Source organism: Onychomys torridus, chromosome 11 (assembly GCF_903995425.1).
Source record: "Onychomys torridus chromosome 11, mOncTor1.1, whole genome shotgun sequence".
Taxonomy (NCBI): domain Eukaryota; kingdom Metazoa; phylum Chordata; class Mammalia; order Rodentia; family Cricetidae; genus Onychomys; species Onychomys torridus.
The window spans coordinates 18,137,439-18,156,262 of NC_050453.1; the positions used below are offsets into that span (position 1 = coordinate 18,137,439).

The 18,824-nt window shown below is 40.9% G+C and overlaps 1 protein-coding gene across 2 annotated transcripts in view; it reads left to right on the top strand.

The window, feature by feature from the left end:
• Nucleotides 1-4,636: 4,636 nt before the first annotated feature.
• Nucleotides 4,637-18,824, top strand: part of Akt3 (AKT serine/threonine kinase 3) — a 255,291-nt gene continuing 241,103 nt past the window's right edge. The window contains exons 1-2 of one of the 2 annotated variants that reach the window (XM_036201762.1): nt 4,637-4,740; nt 14,238-14,425. In XM_036201762.1, coding sequence (XP_036057655.1) covers nt 14,380-14,425 — 46 coding nt within the window. In that variant the 5' untranslated portion in view covers nt 4,637-4,740; nt 14,238-14,379. Of the gene's footprint in view, nt 4,741-5,433; nt 5,544-14,237; nt 14,426-18,824 lie in introns of those variants that run through there. The other variant, XM_036201763.1, reaches the window with a different exon arrangement.

The window sequence follows — 18,824 nt, forward strand, 5'->3', positions numbered from 1 at the left end:
ATGAACAAAGTACCTGATATGGCCAGGTGGTAGTGGCACATACCTTTAATCCCAGCACTTGGGAGGCAGAGGCAGATGGATCTCAGTGAGTTCAAGGCCAGCCTGGGCTACTAAGTGAGTTCCTGAACAGCCAGGACTGTTACACAGAGAAACCCTGTCTCAAAACAAACAAACAAGACCAAAACAAACAAACAAAAAAAACCCAAACAACAGCAAAAACCCTCATGTATGTATGAAGATATAATGAAATCTACTATTTTATATGTTCATTAAAATAACCCCTCAATTTTGTGATGGTGAATTTACAATAACTGTTTCACTACTGAATGGGTTAGCAGTAGAGAGCAAAACTCACAATGAAATAACCTTGTTAAGAAAATGTAATTTCAAGCAGTGATGGCACACAGCTTTGTGTTGTAGAGTATTATTCTAAGACCTTCTGGGTCTTTGGACTTGAAGACTAAATAGTTATAGTTACAGTTTTCCTAAGTTATGACAGAAAGTAGATTAGGCGTAAAACTTGGGATTCACTAAGATAGGGTAGATAATGCATTATTATCTCTGAATATGCTAACTACAAATGGACAGAATATTGTAAATTCTTACTTGATAACTGTTTTTGTTGTATGTAGTTTGACTATGTTATAGTTAAAACCTTTCATTTTTATTTAGACAAAAAGGGGGAAATGTAGAATATTATTTTAAGGTGTGTTACTTTTTTTGTTTTTGTTTTTGTTTTTTTGAGACAGGGTTTCTCTGTGCAGCTTTGCGTCTTTCCTGGATCTCGCTCTGTAGCCCAGGCTGGCCTCAAACTCAAAAGATCCGCCTGCCTCTGCCTCCTGAGTGCTGGGATAAAAGGCGTGTGACACTACCGCCCGGCAAGGTGTGTTACTTTTGTTTATGTTGCATATGTTTAACTCTGTGAAGCTGTGTTGCTTTGCCTGTCTAAAATAGCTGATGGTCTAATAAAGAGCCAAATGGCCAATGGTGAGGCAGGAGAAAGGATAGGTGGAGGCAGAGAGAATAGATAGAAGGAGAAATCTAGGAGAAAAAGAAGAAAGAGCAACAAGAAGAGGAGAGGAGGATGTCAGGGGCCAGCCACTCAGAAACACAGTCAGCCCCGGAGCAAGAGTGAAAGTTAGATATTCAGAAGTAAGGAAAGGAAAAAAAAGCCCAGAGGAAAAAGGCAGATGGGATAATTAAAGTTAAGAAAAGCTGGCAAGAAACAAGCCAAGCTAAAGCTAAGCATTTATAATTAATAATAAGCCTCCCTGTGTGATTTATTTGGGAGTTGGGTGTTGGCAACCACCCAAAGAGTAAAAACAGCCAACACCTTTAATCTCAGCACTTGGGAGGCACAGGGGGATTTCTGTGAGTTCGAGTCCAGACTGGTCTACAGAGCAGGTTCCAGGACAGCCAGAGTAGACACAGAGAAACCCTGTCTCAAAAAACTAACAAACAAAATCCAAAAATAAATAAATAAAAAAATAAAATAAAATAAAGGCAAGGGAAGAGAGGAGAGAGCAGGGAAGGGAAAGAGAAGGGGGAAGAGAGCAGGTACACATGAGCAAGTTCAGTGCCTGTTTAAATACACAAGGCTTGGGTTCACCTCCCCATCCCTGTACTGGTGGTGGTAGTGGGGAGTAAGAGCTTGATTATTATTTGTAGCATTGTTATTATAAAGACTAATTTATTTAAAAAAATATTTATTTTTAATTTATGTGTCTGTGTGTGGAACTGGAGTTACAGGTATTTTGAGCTGCTTGACAAGTGTGTGTCAAGAGTAGGGGAACCATCTCTCCATCCCCCAAAGGGACTGTTTTTTTTTTTTTTTTTAAAGTTATCTTGGGCTACTATCAAATGAAAATCTGACCCGCCTTTGTTTCATACACCACGAAACTGGAAACCCCACCATTTTGTCAACAGCTAATGTTAGAGGTGTGATAATTGTGGACATGTGTACTTTTCGGACAAACTGAACAGAATTAGTACTCATTCGTACCCATGACTTTTTGGAATTATGGGGAAATGAGAAAGCCCGTGACTCCTGCTTCACAAGTCTTTCCCCAGTCAATATGATTTAGATAATCTGCACCAGCCCTGGAAAACAGTATTCCAGGCAAGACCAACCTTGATGAACTGTCTTGTGGTACTGGGTATTGAACCTGGGACCTAGTGCACCCTAGGCAATTATTTATAAGTGAGCTACATCACCAATTTATTAATTGTTAAGGGGTTTTGTCAGGCTAAATGGTACTGGTCAGCATCTATGTCTTAAAAGAAAGGACAACTGTCCTAGAAGACTTGCTACAAAGTAGCATAGAACAAGTTTTGAATTAATGAATGAATAAATCAATGGATAAGCCTGTGAATTATACAGAATTTGGCAAGACAGGATTCTTGTATGCAGCCCTATCAGGCTAGGCTGTCATTGGTGGGACTGGAAGCTGTGTTGTGGATAGTACAAATACAATCCTTCATTTCCACACCCCTAGAGCAATCAGGGTGTTTTGGAGTCGGTCAGGAGACTTCTTTTTTTTTTTTTTTTGTAGCAATATTAGGCCCAGTGAAGGATTTCCCAAATGGTCTTTCCATGCTTCCTTGGGATGTTTACCATGGGTAGAGTGGTCGGAAGTAGTAACAGGAAGAGGAAAAGGCAGCTCCAGCTCCAGTGGCAACAAGCCATGGCAAGTAGTGGCAGCAGCCGAATTGTCGGGACCAGCATAAGTGAGAATGGGGTGGTGAGAAACAGGCGGTGGAGAGGGTGGTCATGGCACTTATGGACCTTAGAAGGCCAGGGACTGCAAGTCTGCCACTAGGTACCAACACAACTCAAAGGCTGTAATCGCAGCTGGTGCCCATTGCCGCCAACTGTTGCGCTTCAAGAGTTCTGGGCCACGGGAAACCAAAGCCAGAGCAGTTAAGTCTTAACCCAAGCTCTCAAGAGCTATTTGATTCTGGTTTTTAAGATTCAGAGACATGAACAATAGAGCTATGAACCTCTGAAGTCTGTCGGCCCAGCCCAGCCTTTGCAACTCAGGACCCACGTCTTCCATTAGAAGACCAACATCACTACCAGTGATTTTCATCCTGATGGGGACCCAGCCAGCTCACTGGTAACTGTGCAGCCATAGAGACATGAGGATATAGACACCGGGGAATACAGTGTAAAACAACAGAGCAGTGGAAGATACGGACGATAGAAAAAAAAAAAATGCTACACAAGAAGAAGCCCAAGGTACTAAACAGATGCTTTCATTGGGAGAGAATAACGGGTTCTCCCAAGACTAGAGCCACCAGGATGAATATCAGCTCGCCAGGTGTTTCCAGAAGTGATGAAACAGTCTCAGCAAAAGTAAACTTTGATGATTTCCTGGAGTGTGTGATACGTGGTAAAATATGGTCATTTTCTAAAAACCAGTCTCCACTGGACTCACTCTCCTGAGCCATGAACTTCAAAAGAAACGTCTCATAGCGCCCCGAAGTCCATGAAAGCAACATCCCTCACCAGGAGGTGATTCTGAGAGACTCGGGATGTCACTACAACCTCAAGCCCACACGGGGCGACTGGCTGGCTCTCTGGACCGGACGGCAACGTCTCCGGGACGGTCAGATGCATGCTTTGCACCGACGCCGAGTCCGCCTCGCTCAGGTGCGGGTGCCAGCGAGTTTCCTCGCCCTGGGCCCGCACCCCGGCGGCATCCCGCTGCGGTGGGTATCCGGGGTGTGTGTGTGTGTGTGTGTGTGTGTGTGTGTGTGTGTGTGTGGTGTGTGGTTGGGGTCGGGGGTCGGGGAGATAAGCCGAGCCCGGCCTCGGGTGCCCCGTCGAGGGCCCCGCGGCTCGGGGAAGCCCAGAACTTCCCGGCGGGAACGCGGGCCCCGCGGCGCGGGCTGCCGGGGGGAAGAAGGTGTTCTCGCGAGAGGAAGCCGAGGGGCGCGGGTCGCCGCGGGTCTGCGGGGCGCGGGGCAGCCTGGGGACGAGCGCCCGGCTGGGGCGCGGAGCGGAGCGGAGCTGGGGCGGCGAGCGGGGCCGGGGCGCGGGGCAGCGGCTCCCGCCAGTCGCGGAGAGCCGAGCCCCTGACGTCAGGAGTTTTCCTCAAAGTCAACAACAAGCCCCGCGGCGGCGGCGGCGGCGGCGAGGAGCTTCGGCGGCGGCGGCCCCCGGAGGGAGGAAGGAGGGGGCGGGGAGGCGGCTGCCGGGTCCGCGAGGCGAGGCCGCAGTCCCGGGGTCCTCCCCGGCCCTGCACGCTCGGCCCAGAGCCTCCGCCCCGCGGCCGGGCAGCAGAGCCCGGGCCCCCCGCCCGCCCGAGCGGGGCTTTTCTGGTGATGAATCGAATTTGTAGCCGATATCCGATTCCCAACTAGAGTCTCCGCCTCCTCCTCCTCCTCCTCCCCGCGCCGCCGCCGCCCGCCCTCCTCCTCCTCCTCCTCCCTCCTCCCGCTGCCGCCGCCGCCCGCTCCAACGCCGCCGCCGCCCGCCCGCCCGCCCGCCTGCCTGCCTGCCTATCCGGCCGGCTCCCTCCCTCCCTCCCTCCCTCCCTCCCCTGCAGCCTTCGTCTCCCCTCCCGCCGGCTGCACCGGGCTCCAGGGGGCCAGAGGCTCAGCGGGGTGGGGGGGAGGACAGGAGGGGAGGAGGAGGGAGGGGGACCCCCGAGTCGCCCCCTCTCCTCCCCCCCCCCCCCCGCTCCATCCTCCGCCACCGCCCGAGCAGCTGCGGGGCCGCCGCCGCCGCCTTTGCAGGTAACAGCCGCCGCCCCCAGCTCCCGTCCGTCCCCGTCCCCCACCCCCTCCCACCCCCCCACTTCCCCGCCTCGCCCAACTCCCCGAGGGCCCCGCGGCTCCCTCCCGGCCTCCCTCGGGAGGGGGCGGCGGCCGAGACCCGGGCGGGCGGGCGGGTGGGTGGGCGAGATGGGGGCGTCTGGGTGTCACCGCGGCCGCCGGGGGCGTGGGCGTGTGTGTGTGTGTGTGTGTGTGTGTGTGTGTGTGTGTGTGTGTGTAGGGGGGACCGGGTTCCCCCTCCCTCGGGAGGCTTCGGGGCTACGGGTGTGGAGGTGGAGGCCGGGGGATGCCCCGCGCGGGTGACACCGACACCCCCTCGCTTTTGGGGGCGGGGGAACGGCGGCAGTGCGCGGGCGGCCGGGGACGGGGGTGTTCCCGGCCTAGCGGTACCGTGTGCTGCGTGTCTGGGTTGCCCGAGCCCCGGCGCCTCTAGGGCTCTGCTTAGCTCCAGCCGGGTCCCTTCGCCTGTACTCGTCTGGCCGCTGGGCACGGGGAGGGGGCGCCGGGCCGGGCCGGGCCGGGCCGGGGGGCGGCGGCGGCGGCGGCGGCGGCGGCGAGGTTATGTAACGCGAGCAGCCGGTGGCGAGTCGGTGTTTGGGTTGGGGGGGAGGGGCCGTCTGCGCATGTGGCGGGAGGTGCGGGCGAGGATGCACCGGCGTCCCCCGGGTCTCCTTCCTTCGCCAGCTTACCCACCCCACCTCACCGCACCCCGCCGGCGCCCGGGAGAGGACGGTGCTGATGGGGTGCGGGTGTGCGTGTGCGAGGTGGGTAACGTGCGAGTCGGTTGTTTTTAATAGTAGTGGGGTTTTGATCCGCTAGGGAGTTGTGTGCTAAGAATAGAAATGTGCGGAAGATGCTGGGTTTGGCTGATCCACTGATGCTGTCGCTGCTGGTGGCGGCGGCGGCGGCGGCGGCCGCGGCTCAGGCTGCAAGTAAACAAACCAGCTTCTTCCTTGTCCACCTCCTCCGCCTCCTGCGCATCGGTCGCATCAGCCATGATGCTGGTGAGGCCCTTTGGAAGCCCCAAGTTGAAGCTTAAGCTGGTGGCAATGATAGTCCTGATGCCGAGGCGGGGTCGCCCCATGCTTGGGATTTCCTGGGAATTTACACTTAGGTTAGAGATAACTGAATCTCTTTAGGGGCAGGTTTTTACACTTAGGTTAGAGATAATTGAAACTCTTTAGGGCCAGGTTTTTACAGTAGTGGTGTTTACTGTTATCTTTAGAAAGCAGGAAAAAAATGTTTACCCATAAGTTAATGCTTGTATTCTCTCATGTCTCCATCAAAATAATGTTACGAAAATAAAACTCATTTCACCAGTGTGATATATTTTGGTTAAAAGCATTGATGGATTGTAACTGATAAAGTTTACAGATAGAAATTCAACAATAAAACCTGTGTATGTGTATCGATTAATTTCTGTCATTAATAGAATCATCACACTTTCAGTGTGTCCTGAAAGGGATATAGAACAAGGACTTCATATGTAATACAATGACAGTTGTCTCAAATCATCAGTTTAGACATGTGGTCCGTATTTGGTAAAGTACAGTCATATTTTTTAGTAGAACTATATAAATTTCTAGATAGCCACTGCAGTTTGTTTATGGTAGGAACTCAGGATATTATACGTTATATATTCACTTAGGAAAACGTTGAAAAGCCAAAGGTGGAAGAGTCCAATAAAGATGGTTTAAGGCATGAAGATGGGTCTAATATTCCAGAAGATGGTTGTCTAAAAGTTTTTAAAAGTATCTTCATGCCAGAATGTATGACCAGAAACATTCAAACTGCATTCAAGATACAGTTCAAGACCGAATTTTGTTCCTTTTGTTAATATGAAATCTTGTTTTGTTTAATAACATTTTAAAAAAGAGATGACCCCAGTATATGTAACGAGGTTCTAATTTTAAAGTGGGGGAGGGCATATGTCATTTGAATGTGACAACTTTGGATGAATGTCGGTGTAGGGTTTTGTGTTTGTTCTGTATATTTGCAGTAACATGTTTTCTTACCGTTTCTAAAAGTTATTACTACAAAAAATGATGAAATTGTTATTCATCTTGTCACCTACAATTAGGCTTTCTGTAATGATGAGTGAATAATTTTCAATTAAAAATTTTTTTAAACTTGACATTGTTAGTTTTGCATTGTATGTGCATGGGTACTTGAACATTCTTCTTTGGACTTTTTATATTTGTAATTGTATTTATTATGATTTTGGAATAGAAGAGTCTCCCTGTGTAGCGTAGGCTGCCATGAAACTTAATCTGTGGCCTATGCTGGCCTGCTAGGGAATCCTCCTGCCCCAGCCTCCTAAGTATTGGGATGACAGGTGTGTGCCAACAGTACAGGCTTGTTTATGTCATTTTTCAATAAATTATTTTAAATAAGGTTCAATTCACTGGCCAAATATTAAGATAAAGAATTCTTTGGAGGGGTGAGGTGTGAGCACTTCATTCAGAAGCTCACCATCTTTGAAGCTTGTGTACAGAATCACTGTACATCTAAAGTCATTTGGTAGACTTGAGGGACAAGTGTCAGCATGGGTACTTCAGTGTAGGAGTTTTGATTCTAACGTGGAAATTTCTGAATGTTTAAGCTTCTTTCTAAAGAGGAACTTGTCTCGTAATTGTAGAAGTTTAGCTTTTATTTAAACTTTGCATATTTTCTTGAAAAGATAACTAGTTACATTTTACTTTGTAATATCTTTAAGTTCAAGAATTTGTTCCAGGGATAAAAAGGTGATTCCTGTTAATGTACTGGATCTGAATCATGATTTAGTAAGATTTTCGGTTTATAGTGATTATGTTTTATGGCATTAAAAAGAAGACCAGTGTGGGATCACTTTAAATTTGTACAATTAAATGCAAGACCCAAAAGTCATTTTATTTGGCTTATTTTGTAATTTGATTGCATTTCCAAGTTACTTTGAATTTAATAGTGAAAATATTTTTAATGGAAGGTTTGTGTTACCATCTTTGAGTAATTTAAAAGTTGCTGCTGAGCTCTGTATTTCTGCAGCAGCTGTATTCGTAAATTTGGTTTAATGCAGCGTGTTCTTTTGCAAAGCTAGGCTAATATTAACAGATGTGTCATTATAGTTTATAACATCTGATAGGGTTAGATTCCGTTTCCAGTTAATTCCAGCCACTAACCCTTGAGCGCTTTCATGTGCCAGATATTGCTCTATGTTCTTTACATAGGGTAACTCATCTAATCTTCAGAACAATCTTGATGCACTTTTGAAAGTGAACTTCACAAGAGCAAACACACCATGGAGTATAACAATCATTTCATTTAACTTGTTCTATTCTGAAACACTTTGTGGCCATTCTTAGAGTCTTGGTGACCTTGCTAAGTAGTGTGTAATAATCTATACTATAGTAAGTTCCACAGAGTCAAGTTAATAATAGTTTCAAAGACTGTATTGATTAAGTTGCTAACATTTCTTTCATTTTAATTATTTCAAATGCCAAAATAAATACCTCACCTGTTTACATATTTTTATTGTAGTGTCTTTCATCAAATTAGAGGTACATTTATTTCTTTTGCAAGGAATCTTCAAATAATAGTTGGTGAATACATTATTATGCTTTTTGACTTATAAATGTGTTTTTAGTTCTTAAAAAACTATTTAAATATATTTATTTAAAGATTATTGCCTTCTTATGGTACTTGAAGGGAAAGTAAAAAGGTTTACTAGACAAAAACAAAAGATGTTCAGATGAGAATTTCTCCTTTCTATATTAAGAAAACCCCTGACTATATCTGGATGTTGGGGGAAAACATTCGGAAAGGAAGGTAGAATTTAGCCAATAATGGAGGTTAGCTCAGATTTGGTTTGAGTTGAATGGCTACTTGATGTTTTGTATTAACTGTATATTCAATTTTGATAATAGGAGCTGTATGTAATCATGATTGTCACCTGCAATCTTAAATATTAGCTCTGAAAGAGCTGTGAATCATCTAATGCTACAATTTTTTTTAAAAATTTTTTTTGCAGCTAAGGAAATTGAGGTACAGAGAATTAAAGGGACATTATCAGCACTAGTCTGAATAAGACAGAGTTGATTCAAGTTTTTTTTGTGTGTGTGTGTGGTGCTCTTTCTAAAGGAAGCTTCGAGGTGAACTTTGTCAGGGATTCTAATCCTGGGGTGTGTGTGGAGGGGAAATCTGCTGGTAATTCTTGGTGTTTAGTGGACTATAGATAGGTTTTGTGTGTGTGAATTAAGTATTTTCATTTTACAGTTTGAGAGGTGCCTGGGGCAGATTTTAGAATTTTATGTGTATATTGAATTAAATGGTCAGCTGAGCCAGTGTTCGTAAGTAGCAGTCTTCAGCCTGTTGTCATAGGTGCCTTCATACACAGATAAGCAACATTTTCTATTAGAAGTGAAGGGACTGTTTCATCAGTAGCTTGTTTATTGGTTTATGTGAAGCAGAGGATAAGCATACCCCCAGTGTTTTAAATCAGAATGCTAGGTATATCACCTAGCACAAGCTTTTTAATAATGGACATGTTGGTGTAGAGCTTGTACATTGATGCCCTAACTAGAGGGAAAGGGGAGAATGCTTTCTGCTTTTGTAGATATATTTTTAAGTTTATAAAGTCGATTTTTAAGAATTAGCAGTTTGAAAGATCTTGATAGTTTGTCTAAAAGTTCCAGGTTTTGGGGAAAAAAAACTCCACAGTGTTATTACTGTATTCTGAAGAGAGGAATTGTTAACATGATAACAACTCCAAGTAGGAGCAGATTACTTTGGAATTATTTTAAAAACAAGACAAATTGGCTCGAATTTCATTTCCACTTTGGTGTGTTTACCTTCCTGTGTATCCTTTTGAAAGTTTGATACAGCTTTGTATTTTTTTTTTTTTTTTGGTGGGGGATGGGGCGGGGACGGGAAGGATTCAAACCAGGGTCTTGTGTGTTATACCGTCTTTCACAACTCCTCCCTCTTACTATTTTTGAACCATGGTCTCACCAAGTGGCTCAGACTAATCTTGAACTTGCTATACTGACCAGATTAACCTCAAACTGTGATCCCCCTGCCTCAGCCTCCCCAGGAGCTGGGATTCCAGTCATGTGCTGCCATCCTGGCTTAGTATTTCTTATAGTTATTGAAATCTGAAACTACTGTGGAATCTAAAGTAGTTCCTCTTGCTCATCATTTACGTTTTAAAATATTAATTGTGTTTGAATTGGTTTTCTTTATTAATTCAGTTTGGTTATCATAAATAAGGTCTATAAAATGATAGCATAGAGTCTTACAGCTGAAGCTCAACTATAGTTTAAAGAAAATTATTTTGGATTTTAATTTAGAAATAAGCATATAGGAAGCCCGATTTGATGGGTCATGTCTGTAATCCTAGCACTTGGGGGTTTGAGGCAGGTTCAAGGACATTTCAGGATACATAGTTCCAGGATAGTCTGACCTACAGGCTTCAGAGATTCCCTTTTCCCCACAAAAAAGAGGTAGTTAACATACAGGAAATTATTAACATATGAACTTTGCACTTGTATGAAAGAAAATTACTGAGTGCTTTTCATCCTAAGTTTAGTTTTATGTTATTTCCTTTGTGATAGTTCTATTGATACTTTTAGTTTTACTTTATTTTTTCTTGGGTTTATTTTAAAACATTTCGATAATTACATTTGAGAGTTCATATTTTGTTATTTCATATAATGCAGATGAAACTAATAGAAGATCTTAATTGCAGGTGATTACTTTTATTGATTGTACCTATGTGTGGTAACTATGGGGAATACTGTCATTACTTTTGGCCAGGGTTTTCTTAGGTTCACAATTAGGAGTCAAATAAGGTGATATAAATGAAAGGTCTTGGATAACAAATATATAGTAGACTTGGGAAAGACTTCAGATACTTCTTTAGTTCTTGTCACAGAGTAGACAGAAGATACATAGATGGAAACTTATTGACTGAATAAGTATAGGTATAGTTCACATTTTTTGAATGAATGACATTCTAAAACATGTTTGATATTATTGCTTTAAATCACATGACTGGTTGCTGAAGTCTTTCGAAAATTCTTGAAAGCATTAGTAAGAAAATACTCACTTCTCTCCTTTTTCTTCCCATAATGAATAATTTTGGGTAGCATTGAGGGTTTTTTGATTTGGAGTTGAAAATTGATGATTTCAACCAGAAGTGATTTAAAATGTCGAGAAAAATTGGATAGTTTTAATGTAGTCTAGTCCTTGTACTTCATGGAAGGCCATAGGAAACATGATTTAACATATAGGAATTTTAATTATTTATATATAAATAATTCCATAATGTTTAAGCTTAGCTGTGTTTTAAAAAATGGCACCATGCCATTTTTGCTATTGACTTATTAAACTTGTTTGCATAGCTTATTCTTATCTAAAGCTGTTACATCTTTATTCATTCATCTACTTATTCACTAATTCTGTATTTGTTGAATAAGTGCCAGGCACAGTCAAATTACTTTAATAATTTATATTGTGATTCAATGGAATTAAAGATGGGAAATGTTTTGTACATTACAAAATGATATTCAAATGAAGTTATTATCATATTCTCTAATAGTGAATCATGAATGAAAATATCTTTACTATTGAATCCACTATGAATTTTGTGTGTAACTTTTTATAAGAATGATAAAAATTAGATTGCCTAGCACTAAAATACTGAATTCAACAGACTTAAAAATAAACCACATTTTATGTTAACTCACTGGAGAGAACATATTTCTACAGAAGTTACTATGGAAGGAGGGTGAAGTTTGCTTTACATTGGAAACAGGTGACAGAACTTTGGCTCATCTTATTGATTAGTATTTAGGTAAATGTGGGAGACTGAATGGGAGACTGTAGATGACTGGAACAGGAGCATTGTCACTTAGTAAATCACACCAGAGAATATACTTAGTGCTTAGGAGCCAATAAAGTTTTTTTACACATAAAAGACAGCATTTCCTGCTAATCTAATTGATTACATTTTTAAAATTAGGTTTAAAGATGGTAACATTTTAGCCATTAGACACAAGAACAGGTTTTAAAGCTGAAAGTTGTAGTTATGGGTAAAATATAATGGAATAAGACCACCTCTAATAGTTAGGTTCAGTGGCCCTAATAAAACTTGTGAATCTTGTTTTAATTTAATGTGCACTTGAAAAATTCAGTCTTAATACATGTGCATTGATTATTCTCTTTCTCTCTCTCAATCCAAGAAACTAGTTTTCAGAAACAGGTCTGTTAAGAAATAAGATTAATTGATATGGGTTGATCTGGTTCAATTTCAGGAAGACTTCTAGCCTTTCAGTTTTTTGTGAGGGTGTTCCAGCACAATTTACTTTAATTGGATATATTCTTTTGATATTACCCTAATATTTATTCTACTTTTACTCCCAAGAATGATGTATATCCCCCTTTGTTCAGATGATAGAGTTTTATAGTGGGAAAACAGAATCAGACTAGAGATGGAGCCTTTTTGTTTAAGTAGTACCAATGAGAAGAGCTCAGTACAGCTATGATGGTGACGTCATTTTGCACTAGTCTTTTCCAGTATTTAACTTAAAATTCTTTATGCAATATACACAGATAACCCTTTGATTTATGGAGCTGTGTAATAATGTTGGGTTCTTCAGGATATGATGCCAATCAAAATAAAATGATGTTTGAATGCTGTAGTTTAGGGCTTTTTTTTTGTCCTGTTTTTAATGTGAAGTGGGTATTATTTTAAATAATGTGACTTTCCCCTGGCAGTATTTAGTGTGAGATTGCTGGTGGTAAATTATATCTTATTTTAGAATATTTAATGTTAGTAGAGATGTTTCAGGAGGACAAAATTATAAAATTTCCCCAAAGTTCCTTGAATAAAGGATTGATTTTTCTCAAATTTCTTTTAGTTTTTAATATTTTTCAAACAATCCTAAGTTTGGAAAGAGACCCAGATTACAGCATCCCTCCCTCTTTATTGTGCAACATCAGGTCCCCATGACTATGGTTTTGAGTCGCCTGTCCTTTCTGTATGTACTGCCTATGACATATTTGTACAGCCCGTGACAGGGCGGTCTTCCGCTTGAGCCAGGTAGCCTTTGTCAGATTGTTCTGAGGATGTTTAGTTTTGATCACTGATTGATAAATGGTTAGGCTTTGTATGTGATTTGTGTTGGAGGAAGATTTGTAATTAAGTTCAGTACTAGCTGGGAATCCAACCTTGAATTTAATGCTGTGCACTATTTTTGAAAACCAACTTCATAGAATAGTACAACTACTCTATGTGCCTATTTTTTTTCTGGTTACCTAAAGTTCTTGCTGTTTGTCCTAGGCCACTTAACACCAGCATATCCCGTCCATATTTTTGCAAATGTAGAAGGACTTTCACAAAGTTTTATGGAAGCATTTCCCTTCTAGATTGGGAGGGACAATAATAAAGAGTTCATTAAGTTTATTGCTGTATATGCAAGTAAGCCTTTTTATTCTAAGTTGTCATATAAAGACCCAGGGGATACATTTCTAGTGTTTGCCTTAGGAAACACTATATTTCTTCTGAGCAACTTTATTTATATATATATATATATATATATATATATATATATATATATATATAATGGATACTGTTAATACAGAAACCTGTCATATTTTCAAATTTACAAGTTTCCTAAAACATTTCATTGTAAAAATTTCGCTCACCTTTCACATGTAGAGTTTTGAAATGAGGATAGCATACTTCAAAGTCAGGCACTCTGAATTCAGATTTTAGCTTTACAGTTTGCTACCTTGAAATCTAGCAAGTTACCTATTCTCTGTGAGCCCGTTTCTCTGTTCTGTGAAATGAAGTTAATAGTGCCCTAAGAGAGTTGTGAAGATTGTCAGATTTTATGGCAGATGAACAGTTCTTTGCATGTCTTTTCTACTTCATATTCCCTTTGTTTCACTTTATCTACCAGAAAAATTTACTTACTGTTTGTACTTAATGTAATCTACCTAAAATACTTTCTAGAATAAAGCAGATTATATAAATGTGGCTTTCTTGGCACATTGTATTTTACATAAAGTACAGCAATTAAAAATACTTGAAGATACTTGGACATAGCTGTTTCTGAACTTAGAGGGACTCGAGCCCCTTAGCTTTCTTTCTTCCCGTCGTCCTCTCAGGTATACATTACAAAACTGCTTTCTGTGTGTCTGTGTGGTCTGACAGTAGTTTTGTTAGGATGTTTTATTTCAGTGTCTTAAGTTCAGTGTTTCACTATCACTTAACATTTGTCACAAGACCAGAGAGCAGTGTACTCATTATGGAACTATTTAATAAATAAGCCCTTTCCCCTCCCCCATGTTTGAAGAGCTAGACTCTATGTGAAGTCAGGCCAATTGAAGGCATTTACAAAGACTTAGTTGTTTGTTATTGCTATGTGAGTTCAAGAATGGAAAAAAAAAGAATTTCTTTCTTCAATACTTCCTTCCAGGCTGAGTCATCACTAAAGAGTGGGAAGGGCGGCAGCAGCAGCAGCAGCAGCAGCAGCAGCAGCAGCCGCCAAGAATCCAAATACTAAAACTGACCCTGCAAAGCATCATTTCTCCAAGTTGGGGGCTCAGAGGGGAGCCATCATGAGCGATGTTACCATTGTGAAGGAAGGTTGGGTTCAGAAGAGGGGTAAGTTAAGTGGTCAGCAAAACTGCAAACAGTACGGTTGGTGACAGTACTGAACAGTGAGTGTGTGCCAAGAGTTCTCTTTCTCCTGGTGCTGCTAAAGTAAACCCAATACGACGGAAATAATGCTCAACATGTAGGTTAGGAATTTGCTTATTAGGGATTTCCTTCTAATTCTTGATTTCTATAATTTCTAATTATAATAGATTTTGTATGTATGCATGTTAGTACTGTAGTTTTCTGTGGTGTCTTCATATTCTACAAACTTCACAGAATTATTTAACATATAGAAAAGGACTCCTTTGTCTATTATATAATGTATAAATACTTAGGTAAAACTACTGCATTGATCAATTTGTATGGTAGCAGAAAGGCTTAATATATAAGGGGGAAGGCTTAGTCCATACAGTGTTGGTCTAAACAGGCCCATAAATTAGGTAAGTTAAAGCTCTGATCTAAAAGTTCAAATGTGGACAATGATTTTCTTGGTGTGTTTAATTTGATATTTCTTGTTTACATTATCTACTTTTACTGTGTATTTCTTATCCATTCTTTAGATAAATGCATTACTTTTATTTTTAAATAACTCCTGTAAAACTTAGTTTATAATCTGAGTGATCACAATTTTGTATCCTCTATATGTTTATTAGAGATCTAGACTTTAGTCTGGTTGTTCAGCCACTATATCTTTCTTCCTGCATGACCATTTGAATTGGATGAGGGATGCTTTTGAGTTCTGTATTTTTATTTGCTGACTGAACGTTACCTCTTAAATGCCAATTTCCATATTCTTTTGGAGATCTTTGGTTAATACCTATGCTAAAAAGCCATTGCATTTTGAGATTTTTAAATAGGCCTCATTAAGTTGTGTAATATTTTAATGAGTTGTGCCTAATGTTTATGGTGATGTAACAAACACTACAGTCCTGATAGAGAACATGTCCACTCTAAAAGTTTCTTTCTGCTTCTTTTTGGTTCATTGCTTCTCTTTCAGTTATTCATTTATTTGTTTATTTTCAATTTTCTCTTTGAAACAGAATCTCACTTTATACACAAGGTCATATGTAGCTCAGGTAGTCATCCAACTTGATGACCTTCTTGCCTAGGCATCTTGAGTACTGGGATTATAGACATGTGTTACCACTCCTGGCTTTGTCTTTTTAATACTTGTTAGAAATTTGGGTTGTTTCTGAATAAAGTTTTTATGAACATTGAGTACATGCCTTCTTAAAATGTGTTTCCATTTGTCTTGGGTAATAACCTAGGATAAGATTTTGGGCTATATGGTAAGTGCCTGTTTAAATTTATAAAACTGTCAATTTGTTTTCCAAACTCTCTTTTTGTTTGAGGGAGGAGGAGGGATGATGGCAAGTCGCTTAAGCCTTTTAAATTTTTATTTATTAGTTCCTAAAATCTGCTTTTGTAAGACTGTTTTAAGACTCAAATGAGATTAATGACTGTGGATATCTTTATATTCTGTTTGTCTAAGGCCTAAGGCCTTGAGTCTTTTTAATTAACCACATCTTTTCTGAAATACCATGATGGACAGTTGGTATTTAGTCCATAGCATATATAATAGAAAATAAAGAAAATGCTATGTAAGAAATTCTGCTGTTCCTGTACTGGTCAGAGAAGCACACATAGATAGTCTGTGTGTGTCTGTGTGTATCTATGTTCATGTTTATTGAGAACTTGTAGCCATCTGAACATAATGTGAGTAGTACTCAAAGGTATAATATGAAATGTAAAAATTTTTCTATGCTTTACCTCTTCAGCTGGTTCCTCTCTTTACAGAAAATCATTATAGACTTTATGTTTAATTCTTCTTTCTGAATGATCAGTTTCCTAATTGTGCATATAATATACTTTATTTTTAGCTGTTAACATAATCTGGTGTCTGTTATGAAAATGAAAAAATTAACTTTGAAGACATAGTCACCTTCTCCTCTTTTTATTTCTTGCCTTTATGACTAAAACTTAGATGTTGGACCATCACCTTTGAGAACATTGTCCCTAAATTTACTTGAATTCCTAACATTGCCATCATGGATTGTCCTAGCTATAATATTTATTGTATAATGTCAAGGTTTATAGTAGTTAACAATGAACAACATTTTGATTATTTAATGCCAGTGATATGGCACCAAAATATTAGCAAATTGATGGCTGAAATTACAAGGAGACAGTTCAGCCCTAGAGGGTGAGGTATCCTGGACACCTCGAGCTACTCAGAACAAGAGCTCTGCCCTGAAGGTGTCCCAGACACCTGGAGCTGTTTAGCTCAGCTGTGATGGCTGGGACTGCAAAGAAACAGCCCAACCTTGGAAAGGACACACCCCCCCCCCCCCCCCAGACAGGGTTTCTCTGTAACTTTGGAGTCTGTCCTAGACTAGCTCTGTAGACCAGGCTGGCCTCAAACTCACAGGCCTCTGCCTCTGCCTCCTGAGTGCTGGGATTAAAGGGATGCACTACCACTGCCCAGCTAGGAAAATTTTCTGACTTCTCAAGAGAGTCAGGCCTGGAACTGCTTCAGTAAGAAAGGTTATCTTGACTCTTCAGGAAAGTCAGCATATACTTGTTGTGATGGGGATGGTCTCCCTGTAGGACATAGCAATCCTCCTCTCCTGGAGAGCCACAATCTCTGGCTCAGTGTTACCAGCTCTCTCTTGCTCAGTCCACTATGAGATGTCCCAGCAAGGTTCTTCTGTCCAGCAGTCAATGAAGATCTTCACCTAATACTCTTTTGAGAAAGAGATTTATTTGGGAAGGAGGATTCCAGGAGAGTAGCTGTCTCTACCATGGTAGAGACATCAGCTCACAACTGACTTGGGCAGGGTGGTTTATATAGGATGTCTAGGGGGAGGAGTCAACTGTGATTGGTTAGTTTATTTTCTGCCCAGGGATTGGCCAGTTTTGTGAGCAAGGGGCAGAGATGGCCCTGATTTCAGGGGCAAACTGTGTTTTCTTTCCCTGGCCTTTCTTGGCTTTTTGACACTACTTCTCAGGCCAGGACACATTTCTTTCACTGACTCTGATTCTAGGGGCCAAGAGTGTTATTTTGGTACTAGTTTCAGAGTCAGGGCATATTTCCTGGGTTTTGGGTTTGAGGATAAAGTGTTCATTTCTCTGGCTCAGGTCCCAAACACAGGTTGTGTTTCTTTTCCCTGGTCCTGGGACCTAGGGCCAGGATTCTGCTGTCCTGCTCTGTGATTGGTTGATTTCACAAGTCAGTTGGACAAGGACAGAGATGGCTCTGATCTGAGCTAAACTGTGTTTCTCTCACTGGCTTTCTCTGAGCCATCCTTCCCTAATTCTGGGCTCCAGGGTCAGGGTGGGTTTCTCTAGTCAGCCCCTTTTCCTACAAGGTCTGTCTGTAGTTTGCAGTCATGATTGTTTTCCTTGAATTTTTCTTTTTTCTTTCCTTTTATGACTTTTGAGACAAGGGCTGACTATATATATCTCAGGCTGACTTTCAACTTGTATTCCTCCTGCCTTAGTCTCCCAAGTTTGGAATTGTAGGTATTGGCCACAGTGCCTGGCTTTTCCTTGATCATTCTTATGGCCATGTTTTCCTCCTGCTGGTTGAAGAACATATGCTGTAATTATTGATTGATTAGCTTTTTAATCATAATATTTGAAGTACTAATGTACTGTTTTCTGGATTTGATGCTAGCTAACACCATGTAATTCTCTTATCAGGTTCCATGCTTTCTTTGATCTCATCTTGTTATTTTTGTTTTGGACTCATTTTACAGTTTCCTAGAATGTCTCCTGCACTGTACTTGCTTTCAGGAGGAATGTGTATGGGTACTTGTCAGTGTAATACTTAAAAATGTTTTTTTGACTTTCATGTCTGGTACATTCCTTGGCTGGGTATATCATACACATTTAAATTGCTTTCATTCAGAAATTTGAAGGTTGCATTCCTTTGCTTTTAGTAACCAGTTTTATTGAGGAGAAGTGTGATGCTCATGGATTATTTCTTTGTAGGAAACTCATTTTTCTCTGGAATCTGTTGATGCTTCTGTGTCTTTGGAATTAGGAAATTAAAGGAGGGTGAATTACAGTCTCATTTTTGCTCATTATATTAAAAGGTTTAGTGGACAATTTGAATATGAAAGTTTAGATCTGTCTTCTCTAGTTTTTTTAAATGTCTTTTTGTTCTTCTTGTATACTCCCTTATTTCCTAGAGCTTCCAAATAAATTTGATAAGTAAAAAAGTTCTTTTATTTTACACATCTTCCTAGGAAAGAGGAGAGAAACTTGTTCTTGGACATTTCATTGACTTTTTCTTCTGGCCTGTTACTGAGTAATTTCAGCTGTTCTTTATATTTCTAGAAATTCTTTGTAGTTCATATTTACTTCATAAGCGTTCAGAAAGTTTTATTTTGAGTTTTCCTCT